Consider the following 18,897-nt stretch of genomic DNA (forward strand, 5'->3'; position numbering starts at 1 on the left):
TGATGGCCCACCGGAAAACGAACACCAAATGAGCAGACCTGAGTTGTAGCCCTAGCTCTTGCAGTAGTTAGCTGTGTAAGTCACCTAACCTCTCTGTGCCTGAATTTTCACACCTTGAAAATGAAAGAACTTCTAACAGCTATTCCCGTTCTAAAATTCACTGATCCTAAATACTAGCTTGAAGTTTACTCAAAACCGACTTGCTCTTGTATAATTGCAAGCAGTAGAGGAGCAAAATAATTTACTTTCTCCCTTTCACTCTCATCTTGAAAGACGCGGGCTACTCTTGCTTCTGGGAATGGTGTTTCATTTTCAGAAAGGACTCTTGGCAGAGGAAGAGATATTTTATAAAAGCAAGAGCAAAAGCCACAGTTCCCCTGACAGCAAAGTCGGGGTGAAGAACCACAAGACATGTACGTGTTTTTCTCACAATGGCCCTACTTCTCTTTTATACCTGTTTAACTTAGGAAGAAATGAAATCCGTTCCATCATCTAGGGCCTACCACATTATATCCCATTTACCCAATATCTTCAAATTACAATTTCACATAAGTGAATTTTCCATGTAACTGAAACTTTTCCTTGAAAAAAACAAAACTTCCTCCCCCCACTTTTGATCATTTTCTGTGTAATCTCGTCAGAATCCATGATGTACTTTTCTGCCTTCTTAAAGAAAGCATAATGAACATAATTTCACTTCTTGACGGCTCAGAAGCAGTAGTGTTTCGTCAACTCGTGGCATATAAAAGGACTGCCTGAGGAGCATTTTCCCCTTTGCAAAATAGCCCACAAACCTTTGTTCATTTTTATGTGGTTGGTTGGTAGGTGTGTTAGTCGTGGAATTTCTCTCTTTTTATTGTCAGGCTGCCCAAGAACTTCCAAAGACCGTTCTTTTTCACAACAAACAACCCTAGTTCTAACAGCTCTCCCTCTTCTATTCTTCCACTTTTATTCCCTCTTTCCAAACTGCTACAGACTGAGAAACCAGGAAACCATAATGTGTGTAAAGATCACTGATAATATTGAAAGTGAGGGCTGTTTATACCAGGAAAAATTTATGGACTTTGGGGTAGTTCTTTTCACTCTTCAGAGGCCCTTTTCCCTTATTTCTGGTTGTGCAGTTCTGTAAAGGGAAAATGAAGCTGCCAGAATTATGACCTCTAAATAAAGCTGGCATATTTTCACGCATATACTCTACACGACCACCAAAATAGAAAACAAAATACACACAGTCGTTTAAAAGGGGTATTGTGGAGTGGGTAGGAGAATTGAGGCAGATTATAACAATAATATTCTTGAACTCTACATCACTTCTACTTATTATATAGCTTCAGACTTGAAAGTTACAAGCGTCTAAACTACTAGTCATTATCGGTTACATGTTAAAGTAAATCTCAAGAATTCTCAAGTAGACTCCAGGACAAAGTCCACAAAATGGGGCTTGAGGAAGAAGAGAAAAGCATAGTTATCTCTTTATAAGATTTATACAAATTGAGAGGTTGTGCGAAATGAAAGTCATATCTTGTTATTTCTGCAAAATCAACAGACCCGGTTATGTCTGTTTAGCTTTATAATGTAAATCTTGTGCCCCCAAATCTGTTTTCTCACTATCAGTTTCTGTTTTTTCTCCTCCCTCAATCAGCATGATTTTGTTCGACGAGACCGGCCACTACGTGTCCTGATTGACCTCATACAGAGGACAAAAGATGCTGTTCGTGAATTAGATAACCTACAGTACCGAAAAATGAAAAAAATCCTTTTCCAAGAGACACGAAATGGACCCTTGAATGAGTCACAGGAGGATGAAGAAGTAGGTCCAGTTTATTATAGCAGGCGCTCTAAGAGTGGGAAAGTTCTGGACTGGGCACTTTGTAAACCACTTTAGGAGATAAAAATGTAATTGGTGCCCCATGCCTCAAGAAACATGCAGAATTGCAAAAGAGGTATTCATAAAATAAGTCTTAAATAAGACAAAATATGAAAAACGTTACCAAGATATGTCACCATGCAAGGGTCATAGTGGGGAGAAAATAAGCCTGCTGGGGAGAATTAGTGAAGGTTGTATGAAGGACACGACATGGGTGGTTTTTGAGAGACAGGCATAGGGCATTTTAGACTCAGGAAAGTGCTGTACTTTAGGGAGATTATCCTGGCAACAGAGTGTAAGATGGGCTTGATGTGTTACATTCTGTAGACTAGTCCATGCAAGAGGCAATAAGGGCAATGTCGGTGGTGGGGGAGGGGGAAGGAAGACTTTTGAGAAACACTGTAAAGGTAGATTAGAAAATACAGTGCTTCTCACTGAAAGTGACTGTGACAGATGAGGAGGAGTTTGAGGTGACTCTGAACATTTTAGCCTGGGTGAATAGACTATGGCAATACCAAGAACAGAGAAAAAGAACCAAGGAGAAAGAATGGATTTAGGGTGATTTCAGTTTGGTGATGTTGAGTTTAAGGTCCCAGCGTCATATGCTGCTAACCTAGTATTGAAGTTTTCAAAGGAGAGGTGACTTTCTGGTTTCTCATCAGATAACTTAAGAAGGATTTGTTGAGGCAAGGGTAAGGACAGTTGGGATGCCTGAATAGTGATGTCCGGCAGTTGGTTGGGAAATTCAAACCCAGAACATAAGAAAGAGGTCTAGGTAAAGGGTGCTTAGCTGGGGGTCAAGAGCATTATAATAATAATGAATGAGAAGAGAGCCGTGCCATATAAGAGACCCTAAGGAACAGACATCACAGGTGTTCTGAGAGTCCACAACTTCAAGCAGCCAGTGTATCGGATGCCACAGAGAGGTCATGTTAGACAAGGACCAAAAACAAACAAACAAAAAACACATTAACTGGGTTTTACAAGTAAGGCATTCTTGATGACCTTCATAAGAGCAGTTTTACAGGAATAGTTAGGATGAATAATAGATAACTGTGGGTTTGTAGAATAAATGGGAGGGGGGAAAGTAGAAACAGGGAAAGCTGGTTATGTTAAGATTCATAAATTTGGCTGAGAGAGAAAAGTGACAAAGGGCAGTATGTAGAGAGGTATGCGAGCATGGGGCAGGCGTCTTCATGTTTACAGGCAGAGTGGAAGAAGTCAGGATAGAGGCATGGAAATTAGAAGAAACAGACATAGTTAAAGAAGCAGGATCTCAGGAAGTCCATGAGATAGGAACAGGAATATTAGAGCCTTGAACAAAAAGAAAGGACTCCTCGGGCGCCTGGTTGGCTCAGTCGGTTAAGCATCTGACTCTTGAGTTCAGCTCAGGTCATGGTCTCGTGTTTGTGAGACTGAGCCCCATGTCAGGCTTTGCAATGACAGTGTGGAGCCTGCTTGGGATTCTCTCTCTCTGCCCCTCCCTCATGCACGCATGCACGCTCACTCTTGCTGTCTCTCAAATGGATAGGTAAACTAAAAAAAAAAAAAAAAAAAAAATCTTCTTCCTTTAAAACTAGATAGAAAAGAGGAAAGAAATGAACAATGAATTTTATTTTACCTTTTTGATGTGAAAGAAAAAATAACAATTATAAAAATGAAATTCAGAAAACTGAATTGGACTATAGAATCTCTTGGTTGCACATATACCAATGTTCCCCTTTAATTGGGAAAATAAATCTATTAAACATGTAATGTGTTATCTACCATATTAAATTACCCAAATTACCTATGCCAGTGATTCCTTATATTGACATGGCTAAGTAACAGTTCATTAAAGTTAGATACACACAGTATGACTCTTTGAAAATAGGATTTTTTTTGGAACTAAGGTGCTCTAATTATATTATTTAATCTTATATCAAAAGATATCCCACTGTGATGAGTAAATTATATGTGCTGATTATCTTACCACTTCTCAAATAGTAGTCTTTGGAATAGCAGTGATGAATACCAGTATTATTTAACAGATATATTTAATAAGATTACAGAGGTAAGCACGATAGAATTGCTTGAGGGAGGCAGAATTTAATTACCTATCCAGGACAGTAGAAATAGTATTCCTGCTTAGGCATGAAGTTATTCGATAGTGATTTGCCAAGGAGTATATTGCTTGTCGATTCTCTGGAAACTCTTTCCACTCTGTCTTAGTTTCCAAAGACCACCACCCTATTTGTAAATATGTACGGTCTTTATCTAGCACCTTGATTGTCCCTGAAAGTCTCTTACAAACCTGGCCTGATTTCTGCTTGCTGAATAGCCATACGATCATATGATCATTGCATCTGACAGGGGAAAGCCCTGGGATAGCAGCATTTGGGGCCTTATGACCCATGTCCATAATGGCCCCTGAGGAAGGCATAGAAGTGAATTTGAGATGTCTGGAAATGGGGGGGAGTAGTGGAGTCACTGCATAAAAAGTTTATCTTGGCAGATTTGGCAGAAAAGCAACTTGGCACTGCAGAATGGAGTGTGCTTAATAGCTTAGTCAATGAATTGGGACTTTATCTCTAGTCATTTTTTTTTAACCCCCTGCCCCATTTTTATAGGACAGCGAACATGGAACCAGCCTGATCAGGGAAATGGACAGCCTGGGCAGCAATCATTCCATCCCAAGTGTGTCTGTGAGTACAGGCAGCCAGAGCAGCAGTGTGAACAGCATGCAGGAGGTCATGGAGGAGAACAGCTCTGAGCCTGTCTTGATGCACGATGATGAAAGCCCAGTCAATTCCAGTTCCTCTGTTGTGCCCAAGAAGGTAGGTTTCAGTTCTGTGGTACCCTCCGCAGCTCTAGGCTTTGCCAATCCTAGTGAAGCCAGCTCAGGCCGCTTAGCATCCAGACATGTCAGCGTTCCCTTTCTACAACTGAAATATGGGACTAGACCAAGCCGTTGATAGTTCTCTTACAGTAAAAAGGTAACAAAGGACTCTGCAAGCTATAGCTGGGCCTATTTTCTTCATCTTCCTCTTGCTGCTCTGATGTCTACCATCATCAATAAATAAAAATAAATAAATCCATAGCCTCCAAGTCAAAGAAATTGATAAAATCCTCTCTAAACCAATAACTTTAATGCTGTACATCTTCTTAAAAATTTTTTTAATGTTTATTTATTGTTGAAGGAGAGAGAGAGCATGAGCGATGGAGGGGCAGAGAGAGGCAGACACAGAATCCGAAGCAGGCTCCAGGCTCTGAGCCATCAGCACAGAGCCTAATGCAGGGCTCGAACTCACAAGCTGTGAGATCACGGCCTGACCCAAAGTCGGACGCTCAACGGACTGGGCCACCCAGGGGCTCCTAAAACTGCAAATCTTAACAGCTTCCTGAGCATAATCCGTTGGTTGTACCCTTTCAGAAGTATGCTCACGAAAGTATGTTTCTTGGGGCGCCTGGATGACTCAGCCTGTTGAGCGTCCAACTCTTCATTTTGGCTTGGGTCATGATCCCAGGGTCATGGGATAGAGCTCCACGCTCAACATGGAGCCTGCTTGAGATTCTCTGTCTCTCCCACTGCCTCTGTCCCCTGCTCGCACCCTCCCTCTCTCTCTCTATAAAAGTTAAAAAAAAAAAAAAAGTTTTTTAATAAGTATGTTTATATTCCCAGGATACCATTTGTTTTAGATACAGTTTCTATTCTTTTCTGTTGTTCTCAGATTTATTTCTAATTCTAAAACTAGTTCTGTCAGCTGAAATATTCTGACTTTTCAGTGAATAATTCTGTTTTTGTATTTTTACTTTTCCAATTAAAGATTCTCATTTCATACAGGATTATCATGTTTCATAAGTTGAAGCACTTCATAAAAAAAAAAAAACATGAAGTTCCTTTCGGAGCATTTTCTATGAGTATTTCACAGAATTACCAATAATTCTTTGGACAGAGTCCCAAAAATGTTTTGTGTGACTTTAGGTAAATAGTCCATAGTGTAGAATTATAAAAAATAATCCTTTTTTATTTTTCCTTGTAAGGTGTGTATGTATTTATTTTAATAAATCTCAATAATTACACCCTAATTCCAGTGTACTTAGACTTCAATTGGTGCATTTTCCTGGGAAGGAAAAGGAAATTGATCAGGTAAGGATGAAGGGCAGGAGAAAATACATTGGTCCCTGGTCGTAAGTAGTGAAAGGATACACATCTATTTTCTAAACTGATTAACTTGGGGCGCCTGGGTGGCTCAGTCAGTGAAGCGTCCAACTTCGGCTCAGGTCATGATCCCGCAGTTTGTGAGTTCGAGCCCCGCATCGGGCTCTGTGCTGTCAGCTTGGAGCCTGGAGCCTGCTTTGGATTCTGTGTCTCCCACTCTCTCTCCCCTCCCCTGCTCACACTCTGTCTGTCTGTCTGTCTCTCTCTCTCTCAAAAATAAATAAACATTAAAAAAACTTTTTTAATAAACTGATTAACTTATTCATTTATCCGACAAAAATTGGTGAGGACCTCTACTATGTGCTAGGAACTATGGTAGGTCCTGTGGATGTATAGGAAATAAAACAGACATGGTGCTTTCATGAAACTTATTGTCTCTGGGGGAGATTAGGAAAATAACTGTGCAAATAACTATATCATGTAATTATGAAACTTCTGCTCTGGGTAAAAGGATTTAGTCTATCAGGGAGTAGTGGAAAGACTACCTTATGAAGTGACATTTAAGCTAAAATTTCAAAGATAAGTAGAAGCTAGCTAACTTGGGGTGAGACAAGGAGGTGAGTCAGAAAGTAACAAGCGCAAAGGCCCTGAGACAAAAAGAACTTTGTATATTCAAGGAAGAGGGAAAAGATCAGAGAGGTTAGAGCTTGGTGAGCTATGTAAAGAGTGAATGGAGTCCAGAGAGACAGCAAGGACCCAGATTATCAGAAAGCCATGGAAGTATTTTGAAGAAAGGGGTGATACCAGACCAAAGTAGAAATCCACTAAGAGTTCAGCATTGGCAGCCAGCTCTCTTTGAACATGGGCAAGTGATCCTATATTTGAAGGGTAGAAAAGAAGGTTTTGCTGGAATCTCTTTTTGGAAGGAGCTATCATGAATGCTGACAGATTTGGCTCTCTCCCTTCTGTTCCCTCTGGGGCTCCATGGGTAAAGGGATGAAAGGAAAAGGATTTCCACTGGATCCAGGACCCCTCAAATGAGAACAGAATTAGAAGATACTACTAGCATAGTCAACAAGAAGGAAAACCCTAGTCTTGAACTTATTGGGGATTTTAATTCTAATTTTTGTGGGATGGTACAGAGCTGTCTTATGATAATACGGGTTTTTCAATATTTTTTTCTCTTGCGTGGTATAATCACTTAAGGATAGATGTTAATTTATATTCTGAAATAGAAGGTAATTGTATTTGATCCATACGAAATGTTTGTCAGGAATAATTTAAGTTATATAATGCATTTCTATTTTATTATGAAATAAATATATAGAGAAAGTGTGATGGAAGAAATTTAAAAAACATTTGCAAATAAAACTGAATGAATTAACTTGAAAATATAAGCAGGCTAATCAAAAGACAACATGAACAGAGTAAAAAAGCAACCCACAGAATATAACAAAATATTTGCAGATTATATTTGCAAATCTAATGTTTGCATATCTAATATTTGCATATCTAATAAGGGATTGATATCTATAATAGAGAGAGAGCTCCTAAAACTCACCAACCGGGGGCACCTGGGTGGTGCTCGAGTCTTGATGTCGGCTCAGGTCATGATCTCACAGGTTTGTGAGTTTGAGCCCCGCATGGGGCTCTGCACTGATAGTGCTGAGCCTGCTTTAGATTCATATTCATTCCCGCTCTCTCTCTCTCCCTCTCTCCCTCTCCCTCTCTCCCTCTCTCCCTCTCTCTCTCTCTCCCTCTCTCTCTCTCTCCCCCCCTCCCTCTCTCTCCCAAAATAAATAAACTTAAAATGAAAAAACAAAAACAAAAAAATTCAACAGCCAAAAAACGAACAGCCCAAATCAAAAATGAGCAAGGACTTGAATAGACATTTTTCCAAAGAAAATAAAAACCATAGCACATGAAAAGATGCTCAACATCATTAATCATTAGGGAAATGCGAATCAAAACTACAATAAGATACTACCTCATACCCATTAGGATGGCTACTATCAACAAAACAAAAAATGACAGGAATGGACAAGAATGTGGAAAAATTGGAATCCTTGTGCACTGTTGATGGAAATGTAAAATGGTCTAGCTGCTGTGGAAAATAGTATGGTGGTTCTTCAAAAAATTAAAAACATAATTACCACATGATCCAGCAATTCTGCTTCTGGGTGTATATCCTCCGAAAATATGAAAGTAGTATCTAAAAAAAATGTCTGTATCCATGTTCATAGCAACATTATTTATAATAGCTAAAACATGGAAGCAACCCAGCGTTCATTGATGAATGAAGAGATAAGCAAAATATGATATATGCGTACAATGGACTATTATCCCACCTGAATGAGGAAAGAAATTGTGTCACATGCTATAACATGGATGAACCATGAGGACATTATACTGAGTGCAATTTGCCAGTAATGAAAAGACAAACACTGTATGATTCTACTTAGATGAGGTATTTAGAGTAGCTAAAATCATAAAGACGGGAAGTAGAATGGTGAGTGCCAGAGGCTGGGCTGAAGGGAGAAAAGGAGAGTTGTTTAATGGGGACAAGTTTCAGTTTTACAAGATGAAAGAGTTATAGGGATGGATAGTGGTAATGGTTGTACAACATTAGAAGTGTATTTAAGAGCCCCGAACTGTATACTTAAAAATGATTAAGATGGTGAATTTATGTGTATTTTACCACAATAAAAAAGGGGGAAAATATAAGCAGACAATAAAAGTAGATATGTTATATATGAAAACTTAGTGTTGAATATGATATTTCTTCATGAGACCCATTTAAATCCTATACCTGGGCTTAAAAATACATCATTTTAGGGGCATCTGGGTGGCTCAGTTGGTTAAGTGTCCGACTTTGGCTCAGGTCATGATCTCACGGTTGGTGGGTTCAAGCCCCATGCTGGGCTCTGTGCTGACAGCTCGGAGCCTGGAACCTGCTTGGAATTCTGTGTCTCCCTCTCTCTCTGCTCCTTCCCATTCATTCTCTGTCTCTCTCTCTCTCAAAAGTAGATAAACACTAAAAAATTTTAATATGTATATCATTTTAAACACAATAGAAATAAAAAAGTATTCAGAAACTTTATATTTATTGGTATGCTTGAATTCCTAAAAGTTTTCCACTTGGGAACATAAATGAAATAGGATTTTAAGTTCTCAATAGAAAATTTTATGTAATGGATTACAGGAATAAGGAAACTAGTTTATAATTCTGTCTGCAACTGTTAGTGTTATTTTATGTCGCAAACCTCTCTGGGCCTCAGTTTCTCCATCTGTAAAATTAGGAGTTGTTCTATGTGGTTTCAGAGATCCCTTCCAGGTCTTAAATTCTATGTTTCTTTTCCTGTAATCTTTAAAGAAGCAGATCTCTAATGTGACTTTTAAGCTATTTTGTAAAGAGGTGCCTCAGGAACAAGCCTCATCCACACCTCCCCCAGGACAAGGCCTGCTTTTATATCTTACATTTTGTGTTTGGATTTCACTTGAAAAGGAGGATTTTTCTTTTTCTTTTTCTTTTTCTTTTTCTTTTTTTGAAAAGGAGGATTTTTCTAAAAGCCACTGTTCTGATCAGTCCCTCCTTCTTCATGCAGATGGCATAGTGGTGACATGTAGATATAGGTAACATTTAGGTCACAGGTTGGATTCTCTGGGAAGCAGAACTGAGACCATTTCATGCACCAATTCATTTGCTTATTAGGAGTTTCCTTGGGGATCAACACCTGTGGAAGAGAGAGAAGGGAGCAGCATTGGGCAGAGGGCAAAGTTGAAGTGAGATAGCTCCCAAGGAGCTCTGGGGCTAAAATGACCCTTCAGAGTTGTCCAAACTAAGCCAGAATGGCTGTGCCTTGTTACCCTCACGCAGATCAGTCATTGAACGTGAGCACCCTGGGAAGGGTATGAACTTGCACAAGGCCGCTCTCTGCAGCCAAGGCAGCCCCTAAATGGACTGACAGCCCAAAAGGATTCTGGCAGCAAGTCTTTTCTTAGAGGGGAATCTAGGTGGTGCATTTCAGAGTCCACCATAATTTGTGACCACAAGGAATGTTTTTGAAAGGAAGCGGTCAAACTTGTCTTACAAAACGTTTACCAGTTTTGTTTGGGTTTGTGACCAGAATCTTAGAAAAACCTATATATCACTAAATTACCATATTACAGTGTTTTGCCCATTACCTCATTATCCTATTTTCTTTTCTTTTTAATATTTGTCACTATCTAATATTATGTATTAAATTTTTTATCTATTATTTCATTAGTAGAATGTAAATTTCATTAGGGCAAAGACTGTGCCTGCCTTGCTCCACAATGTATTTCAACACCTAGAACAGTGCCTGGCACAGCACAGGCACTCAGTAAATAACTACAGAATGCAAGAATGAACAAATAAAAAAAAAAAAAAACAGGGGCACCTGGGTGGTTCAGTCAGTTAAACATCTGACTTCAGCTCAGGTGATGAGCCTGCTTCGGATTCTCTGTCTCCCTCGCTCTCTGCCCCTCCCCGGCTTGTGCTCTGTCTCTGTCTGTGTCTCAAAAATGAATAAATGCAAAAAAAAAAAAAAAATTAAAAACACACACATACACACACACAGGGAATGAACTAATTGCCAGAGACTAAACATCATGCTATTTTGGTTCATTGAACATATGGATTAAAAGGGTTAAATAATCTTAAGTATTATCTTTATGGTTTAAAAGACTTGAGTGAAGAGCATTTCTCCAATAATTATACTCCAGTAATTAGAACAAACTTAAGAAATATCAAAATACACATTTGTGTCCCCCCCCCCCACCTTGATTGTTACAATCAAGCAGGCATTATCCTAAATTAGTCAAACTGTAGATATGGAACAGATTACCGTTTTATATAGGAAGTAAATTTACTTTTAAAGGCCATGTGCAACCAATAAGAGTATGACTTGCAATTAACTGCTCTGCCTCCAGAATAAAGATGCCCTGATTTTAGCAGGATGGTTCTATCACACATCAAGCCCCAAAAAATGTAAAGTGGGACACCGAAAAATTTCCTTTGACGTTAGAATTCCAGGTTACTTCTTTCTCTCCAGTCCTCACCTTGAATCTGGTCTTTCCCAGGCCCTGAAGGGACCCTAATCTAATCTTCCCTTTGAGGACAAATGATTTGATAAGTCTAAAAGTATATTCTGACAAAATAAACTTTAAGCATTTCTTTCGTTTTCCCTTGCTAGTGTTGCCACCCTGCTCTTTCCAATAACAAGAGTAATCACTGGGGCCCCTGGGTGGCTCCATCGGTTGAGCGTCCGACTTTGGCTCAGGTCATGATCTCAGGGTTCGCGAGTTCGAGCCCCGCGTCGGGCTCTGTGCTGACAGCTCGGAGCCTAGAGCCTGCTTCGGATTCTGTGTCTCCCTCTCTCTTTGCTCCTCCCCCACTCGTGCTCTGTCTCTATCAAAAATAAATAAACATTTAAAAAAATTAAAAAGAAAAACAGAATAATCACCATATCGTAGACTGTTAGCTCCTCAAGGGCGTCTCTCTTCTCCTACCACCCAGCACAGTGTCTGTTACACAGTAAGCATTCAATAAACGGTTTGTGAACTTTTACAGGACACAACTCTACGTACACCTCAGTTTTTAATTATTCCCAAATGGCTCCAGGAGAAACTCTCAATCCAGATTAGGTGTTTCGCTGTCACCTAGCCTGCTTCTCGGCCTCTACCCCACTCCTTAAAATCATTGTGTATGTAGCAGTAGCAAACAGATTTTAATAGCATTCTAACCAACAAAATCTATTTAGTTTTCCAATTAAAAGGTACACTTTTATTTTGTTAAAGTCTAAAGTCACTTACCTTTGCCTGCTGCCGCCTTCTATTAATATAGATCATAAGATTTTAATATATTAAAGTATTCGTTTTCAATTTATTATATTAGACATGCCTAATGAACTCTAATCATCATGACCCCCTTTTAGGTATTATTTTAAAAGACCATTCTATCTTAATTCCTAAAGTTTTATTTGCCCTTTTTCCTATTAGTCGATGGTAGTTCTTTTTTTTCTTTTTTCCTCTTTTTTAAAAAAAGAACAGCTTTCACCATTTTTGTGGGAGGGAAAAAAAAAAAAAAAAAAGAAATGTCCTTGAGGGGATAGGATGTTCTAGTTTAATTTTCACTTGCTTCAGTGGCCTTTCCTATTATTTTTGCTGAGGAGGGGGGCGGGTTCTTTGACTCTTCAACTCACATTTGGCAAAGTAAAAGTAAATTAACATATGAAGGTAATGTTTCTTAAGCAGGGCAGTCATACAGACCAATCTCTATGGTAACATCTTCATCCTCAGCATGCTAGTCATTTTTGCTCCTTAGTAGCCACCCTCCCAGGTTGTAGAGAGCCTCGTCCATCTTCTTCCCTTCCTCCAGCCCCGGCTGTTGATAGCTACAACTGCTCATGTAGTAATTGAATAATTTTGAAATGAACAGAAACAAAAGGCATAGTAGGTTTGCTGATCCCTTCTGCACAGCGTAAAAAGTGTGGGAGTCTATAAAAAAGCTTCTCATCATCCGATAAAAGCCATTTTTAGATCCTCTTCCTGCCCCCATGTCAAGGTATGCTTGTGTGTCACTATTTTATGACTTCCTTAGAGTACAGAGTGGCAGGTTTTTATGAAATACAGATTCGAATTCTGTTAAATAATATAAGAGAAAATGTCATTTTCTCAGAATCTTCTCAGACCTGATTTCTTCTCAGACCTATATTCTTGAGCTCATTTATTCAGCAGACATTTCCTGAATGCCTACTAAGTGTCAAGCACTAAGAAGCTGCTAGGGAGACAGAGTTTTCAAACCACATTTGCTGTCTTCAGAAAGCTCACAGCCTCACACACAGACACACAAGTAAGTATGTGATAGTATGTTAAAGATATACCCAAAATACAACAGAGTCCAGAACAGTGGTTTCCAAGAGTTGATTTCAAGTTAACCTGGAAACTCTAAACAAGTGACTACACCCTGAATCTTAATTTCAGAAGCATAAATAGATAACTTAGAGAAAAACTTTTAAATAAAAGTAGAGCCCTCTGTCCAGGGCATAATAGCAAAGTTTGTGCTTAATGCTTCATATACTTGACTATATTGTATAAAAGTTCAATTCTTTTTACTAATGATTTCAAACAAACGTTATGACAGCTTTTTTTTTTTAATCTGAAAAAGTTTTATTTTATTTTTTTTTACAGTGAAAGAACGTTATAAATTTACCTGGTTAACACAGATTTATTTAAAACTGGTCCTCACCCATATTGGTATTTCAAAGAGCAATTTTGTTTATTCCCAGATGATACTGTGTTAAAGATAAATTATAAACAAGGCCTATGATTTATTTGTCTTGGTAAAATAGAATATGATATTTGTTCTTTTTTTTTTTTTGAAGATTTTATTTTTAAGGAATCTCTTCCCTCAACGTGGGGCTCAAATTTACAACCCCGTGATCAAGAATCACATGCTCTACCGACTGAGCCAGCCAGATGCTCCAATATTTGTTCTTAATCTTCTAAAAATCATTATTCAACATCAAAGATGTTGCCCCTCACGTTATTTGTAAATAATATACATCAGTGCCTAACTGCATTAATTAGCAAATTGTCCCTTTCCATTATTAATCTTAAAATGTGTTCAGTTCAGAAAGTTTGGGAGTCAGATATGGTGGTCATTTTCGAAGGGACTGCGATTCGAAGGGACAGTATAACCGACAGACATTACACCCAGTAAAGTTGATAGTTTATTTGTACTTGCTTCTCAAGTCACATTTCCCTCATTTCAAAATTGCTTCATTAAGTTGTCTTCAGAATTTTAAACTTGTTTTATGCAATGTAACTGAATATTTTAAAATTCATTTATTCATTCATCGGGACTCAGTCCGTGGAGCATGTTAACTCTTGGTCTCAAGGTTGTGAGTTCGAGACCCATGTTGGGTATAGAGATAATGTAAAAATAAAATCTTAAAAAAAATGATTTAAATTCATTTTCTTATGCATTTGAAATGGATATCCACTAGTAGGCTAAAATTTTACCCCATTTTGTGGTCTCTTGCATAACATTTGAAGACTTTTAGTGTGGCGATACGTTATGAAGCTGCTGTGAAAAACTAAGAATACTTTTAAAAATGAAAAAAATTTTAAGCTGAAATAAAGAATTATACTGTTGACATTATTTACTATATTTGAAGTAGATTAAAATTTTAGACCTATTCTCAGACTAGCTTTTAAGATAGTATTATGTTTAAAATATACCTTAGTGGGTTATTGAATTAACTACATTTTAACTAAAATCACTATGATTTCAAGTCTTAACTTTCCTGGTGTATCCAGTTTAAAAACTTAGAAAATATAATGTGAGGGGCGCCTGAGTGGCTCAGTTGGTTAGGCAGGCGTTCCATCTTGGCTCAAGTCATGATCTCACAGTTTGTGAGTCCAAGCCCCGCGTTGGGCTTTGTGCAGACAGCTCAGAGCCTGGAGCCTGCTTTGGATTCTGTGTCTCCCTCTCTCTCTGCCCCTCTCCTCCTTGCACTCTGTCTGTCTCTCTCTCTCTCCCAAAAATAAATATTAAAAAAAAAATTTAAGAGGTGCCTGGGTGGCTCATTCAGTTAAGCATCCGACTTCAGCTCAAGTCATGATCTTGTGGTTCATGGGTTCGAGCCCCACATCGGGCTCTGTGCTGACAGTTCAGAGCCTGGAGCCTGCTTCAGATTTTGTGTGTCTGTCTCTCTCTGCCCCTCCCCTGCTCGCACGCGTGCGCACGCTCTCTCTCTCTCTCTCTCTCTCTCAAAAATAAATAAACATTAAAAAAAATTTTTAATTAAAAAAAAGAAATATAATGTGACTTCTAATTTGCTAATAAGCAAGGTCCTAACCCACACGTGTTAATTTTTATCTGAGAGAAGATAGACTAATAGTAGTAAAATTATACACATTTGTGCGTGAATATGTTTCACTTTGTTCTGTTCAGCAAACAGTGTAGATTCTGGTGTCACTATTTACCTTTGTAAATCAGGTTATTACAATTTGAAACTTAGCTGCTACATCTCAGTCAGTTTACGTAATGTTAGCTAATTAATAATCACCAAAACTTTGACTTCTTAAGCCCTCCTGTAAAACCACAGGACTCCACCTCATCTGTCTCATCTGCTTAGTGGCAGTTAGAAGCTCCTTGTTTTTCTGGGACTGTAATATTAGGATACACGTAACTTACTAATAAACAGTCAGCAATGTGAATGGCGGTAGATCCCAGTGCCTTCCTCTCTAGAATGTTAAACCTAGTGCGTACATCCCAGTCTCACACCTGATCTCTCTTTGCCCTATAAAATAAGAGGTTAGATTTCCTGGGAAATAATATAGAAAAGTTTTAATTGGCCTTTCAAGGTTTTTTTCACATAAATCTCAAAAATATGGGTTGAGATATATTTTTAACCTATAGTACTATCTAATAGAACTTCTTGCAGTGATGGAAAGGAACTGTATCTGCACTGTTCAGTATGGTAGCCATAGTTAGTGGCTACCTTGAAATATAACTGGTGTGACCTGGGAACTGAACTTTACATATCTTATAGGACAGCACAATGGTAGCATATCCTTGAATTTGACGTATATGTCCCCAATGGCCTTACAGGTCCCTTCATTATTTAAAAACAAACTAGACCTCAATACAGTAAATTGAAAAAAAAAAAAAAATCTCTAGATATAGATGTAATGGCAGATACCTTCCCAACATTCTGGAGCATTCTAAATTTATAAAAGGAAAAAGAAAATCAGCCCAATGGTAAATTTAATCTTGGCTCTTGGCTTTTACATAAAAACCTGGATATAAAATTTAATTTCCCTCAAGAATATATGTGTCTTGACTTTTCAAAATTTTAGACTATATAATAAAATTTCGTGTTTTCTAAACCTCTTCAATTTTTGTTTTCTGTTGAAAGAGGAATTATTAAAAAAAAAATTCAAATAGTCATAGACAAAATACAAAACCGACTTCTCACAAAAGAGAAGTGGATTCTCTTAAAACCCTAGGACAATAAGGGAATTAATTTCTCCTTCCCCTCCTGAACATGTACTATTTAAAAATCCCCCATGGTTGTACATGTTTTTGAGCTATTATTATAGTATCTTTTTCCCTGAAGGGTTAGAGCTACTTACTGACTGACCACTCCATCTTTTATAGAGAAAAGCATCACCCTTTGAAAGCATTTTCCCCTTTAAAACTCATTTAAATTACATTTAAGAAACATCCATTATTACCCTTCCAGGGAATGTTATTTTTCACTGGGCGTTACACCAAGATTAATCATCTCTGCCTATCAAGAAGCACAGATTTGATTAAATCAGCCAAGGGCATTAAATCCCAGCCTCACTCACTCTGGTGACCATACCGAGACTGAGTTGAGGAAGAATTTGTGAAAGTATCATTTGGTTGAAATTGCATGCCTGTCTCTTTAAATCTAAAAAAAAATCCTTTCAGAAGCTGTAGAGAGAAGGTGCTAGAACTGTGTACGATCATGACTGGAAAGCAGGATCCCTCAGTGACTGCCGAATCTTCCCAGCACAAGATAGAGAGGCAGTTCAGCACAAGCCTACACTGGTTCTAGGCAGAACGATGATCCTACCGAACAGATCTCAAATAAAATTAAATTGAGAAAGCAGATCTTTCAAGGGAATGAGGCGGAGGCTCGCTTTTATGTTAAAAGCAACCAGCATCCTCCTTGCTAGACATGGACATGACATTTTTAAAGGAATTATTTGGTTACAGCGTTTTAAGCAAACCGTTCTAAGGAGTCTGTACATTGCATTGTTTTTTCTATTCTTTTTTTCTTTTGCATATATGTAATTCTGGAGGTAAAGAAAAAGCCTGCCAGGGATTCAGAAGGCATCCCACTAGCGATCAGCTGACATTCCTAACTGAAGGCTGCAATGTGTTGCTTATTCATTTTGTACCGTGGGAGCTGCGGGGACTAGCAGAGAGCTAAACTATGCATTTCAAACAGCAGTGCTTGTGCAGAAAGAGGGGTGAGAGAGAGGCAGCCGGCGAGGAAAGAGCACAGCTGGACTTTCTCCTTGTTTTTATCCATTTCTGCAGGATCATGTATTCATAAGGGATGAGGCGGGCCACGGCGATCCCAGGCCTGAGCCGCGGCCTACCCAGTCAGTTCAGAGCCAGGCCCTCCACTACCGGAACAGAGAGCGCTTTGCCACGATCAAATCAGCATCTTTGGTAAGCAAACACCCCTCTACCCACCTTCCCTTCCTTCCCCTCCTCCCCATCTGGCAGCCTCTCGCCCTCCCTGAGCCTCTCTCGGCTTCATGGATGGGAGGAAAGGAGTCAAGAATGTTTTCTCCCTCCTAATAATTTTATTCATTTTAGAAAAAATCTGTTGGCATGGCAACCTGATCTCAGATATTTTAGCATTGTCTACGGCATGGAAAAAAAAAAAACTGTGTGTGTGTGTGTGTGTGTGTGTGTGTATTTATATATGCTGTATATGCAAAATAAAAGGCCTTTGAGATGAAGTTGCTAACCTATCCAATTTTTTAAAAGCTATTTGTCTTTTCATTGAAATAATAACGCTAAAAATTTTTTTTAAAGGTATTTGATGTATGTGTATGCAGGGCACTATGCTTCTTTTTGTATAGATGCATGTGTGTCTGTAATGTATACACACACATCAAAAGATAAAACACAATATATTTTTTCAAATATATCATTGCTGGTTAATGGATGTAATTGTAGAAAATAAGATACTAGCTTCCCAGGGCCGAGTTGCTGGTTCGTTCTGGTTCATTCATTTATTTATTGCAACAATGGTAGTGGCTGCACTTCCCCATTTAACCCCTGAAGAATTCCGTGGCACCAATAAAGCAAGAAGGGCTTTGTAGGAGAGGATAGGGGTGGTTGTGGAAGAAGGGATACTGTAGGATCCTTCAGCATTTTTACTATTGCAAATGTGATTGCTGGATGCCCTTGTAGTAGCAAAAGGGGTGTGTGCTGGAAGAGTTAGTTTTCATGCCTCCTCCCCTTGGCCCCCCACGCGTGCGCGTGCGCGCTCACATACTCACACACACACACACCGCTTCACCCTTGGCACTCTAAACTCTCTTTAATCTTTTGCTTCTGAATCTCACTTCACGGCCAAAAAATTACTGAAATATTCATTGTTTTGCCCAGATTGATGCTAGAGGTCACATGGGCAGAAAGAGTTCGTGTGTACTGCCTGGCTATTACATTTAGAACCTATGATGACATCATCCGAGGCCGACCCAGAAATTGTTTTTCTTGTCCTATTTTTTAAACCTGATTTCCACTTTTATCTCTCAAGTCTTTCAAAAGCTTCGATTATCTTTGGAATGGATAATGGATTATCATCTTAAAATAAATAAATAAATCTAAGGAAAATGGAAGTTAAAGCACCTACATATGGCTGTGCCTGCTGCTGTCTAAAAGCAAGCAATTTAATTGAGACTCCTTATCAGTAAGCCTGCCTTTAAGTTCCTTTGTGTAGAAGTTTCTTGTAATCTCCTTAATGGGCAATTTTTCATTTAAATGAATGTTATACTGTGTAATAGAGATCTAAAAATGTCCATTCTGTGTTTGCTAATGATTGCTAAGCACCTAAAAGACATGCTTCTGAGTCTACATAAAGCATCATGAATTTGTTAATAAATAGCTTCATGTTATGATACCTGACCAAAAAAATATGTTATTTATGTAATATTATTACTTACCACCGACTCTAGTGAGACTTGTATGTCTATCCAGACATGCTCATGTTGAAATAAGAGGAGAAATGGTGAACAGCCACTGAGAGAGCACCAGAAGCAGGTTTTGAATATGAAACAAACATTATACCAAGTGGATATCCCCGCCCCC

General features: G+C 38.6%; 1 protein-coding gene across 3 annotated transcripts in view; it reads left to right on the forward strand.

Moving 5' to 3' along the window:
• Positions 1–18,897, forward strand: part of TAOK3 (TAO kinase 3) — a 186,541-nt gene that overhangs the window by 132,081 nt on the left and 35,563 nt on the right. For all 3 annotated transcript variants that reach the window (XM_049619876.1, XM_049619878.1, XM_049619877.1), the window contains exons 12-14: positions 1,643–1,810; positions 4,477–4,683; positions 17,110–17,244. In XM_049619876.1, the coding sequence (XP_049475833.1) occupies positions 1,643–1,810; positions 4,477–4,683; positions 17,110–17,244 (510 nt within the window). The remainder of the gene's footprint in view (positions 1–1,642; positions 1,811–4,476; positions 4,684–17,109; positions 17,245–18,897) is intronic.

This window comes from Panthera uncia, assembly GCF_023721935.1.
Source record: "Panthera uncia isolate 11264 chromosome D3 unlocalized genomic scaffold, Puncia_PCG_1.0 HiC_scaffold_8, whole genome shotgun sequence".
In the NCBI taxonomy this organism is placed as follows: Eukaryota; Metazoa; Chordata; class Mammalia; order Carnivora; family Felidae; genus Panthera; species Panthera uncia.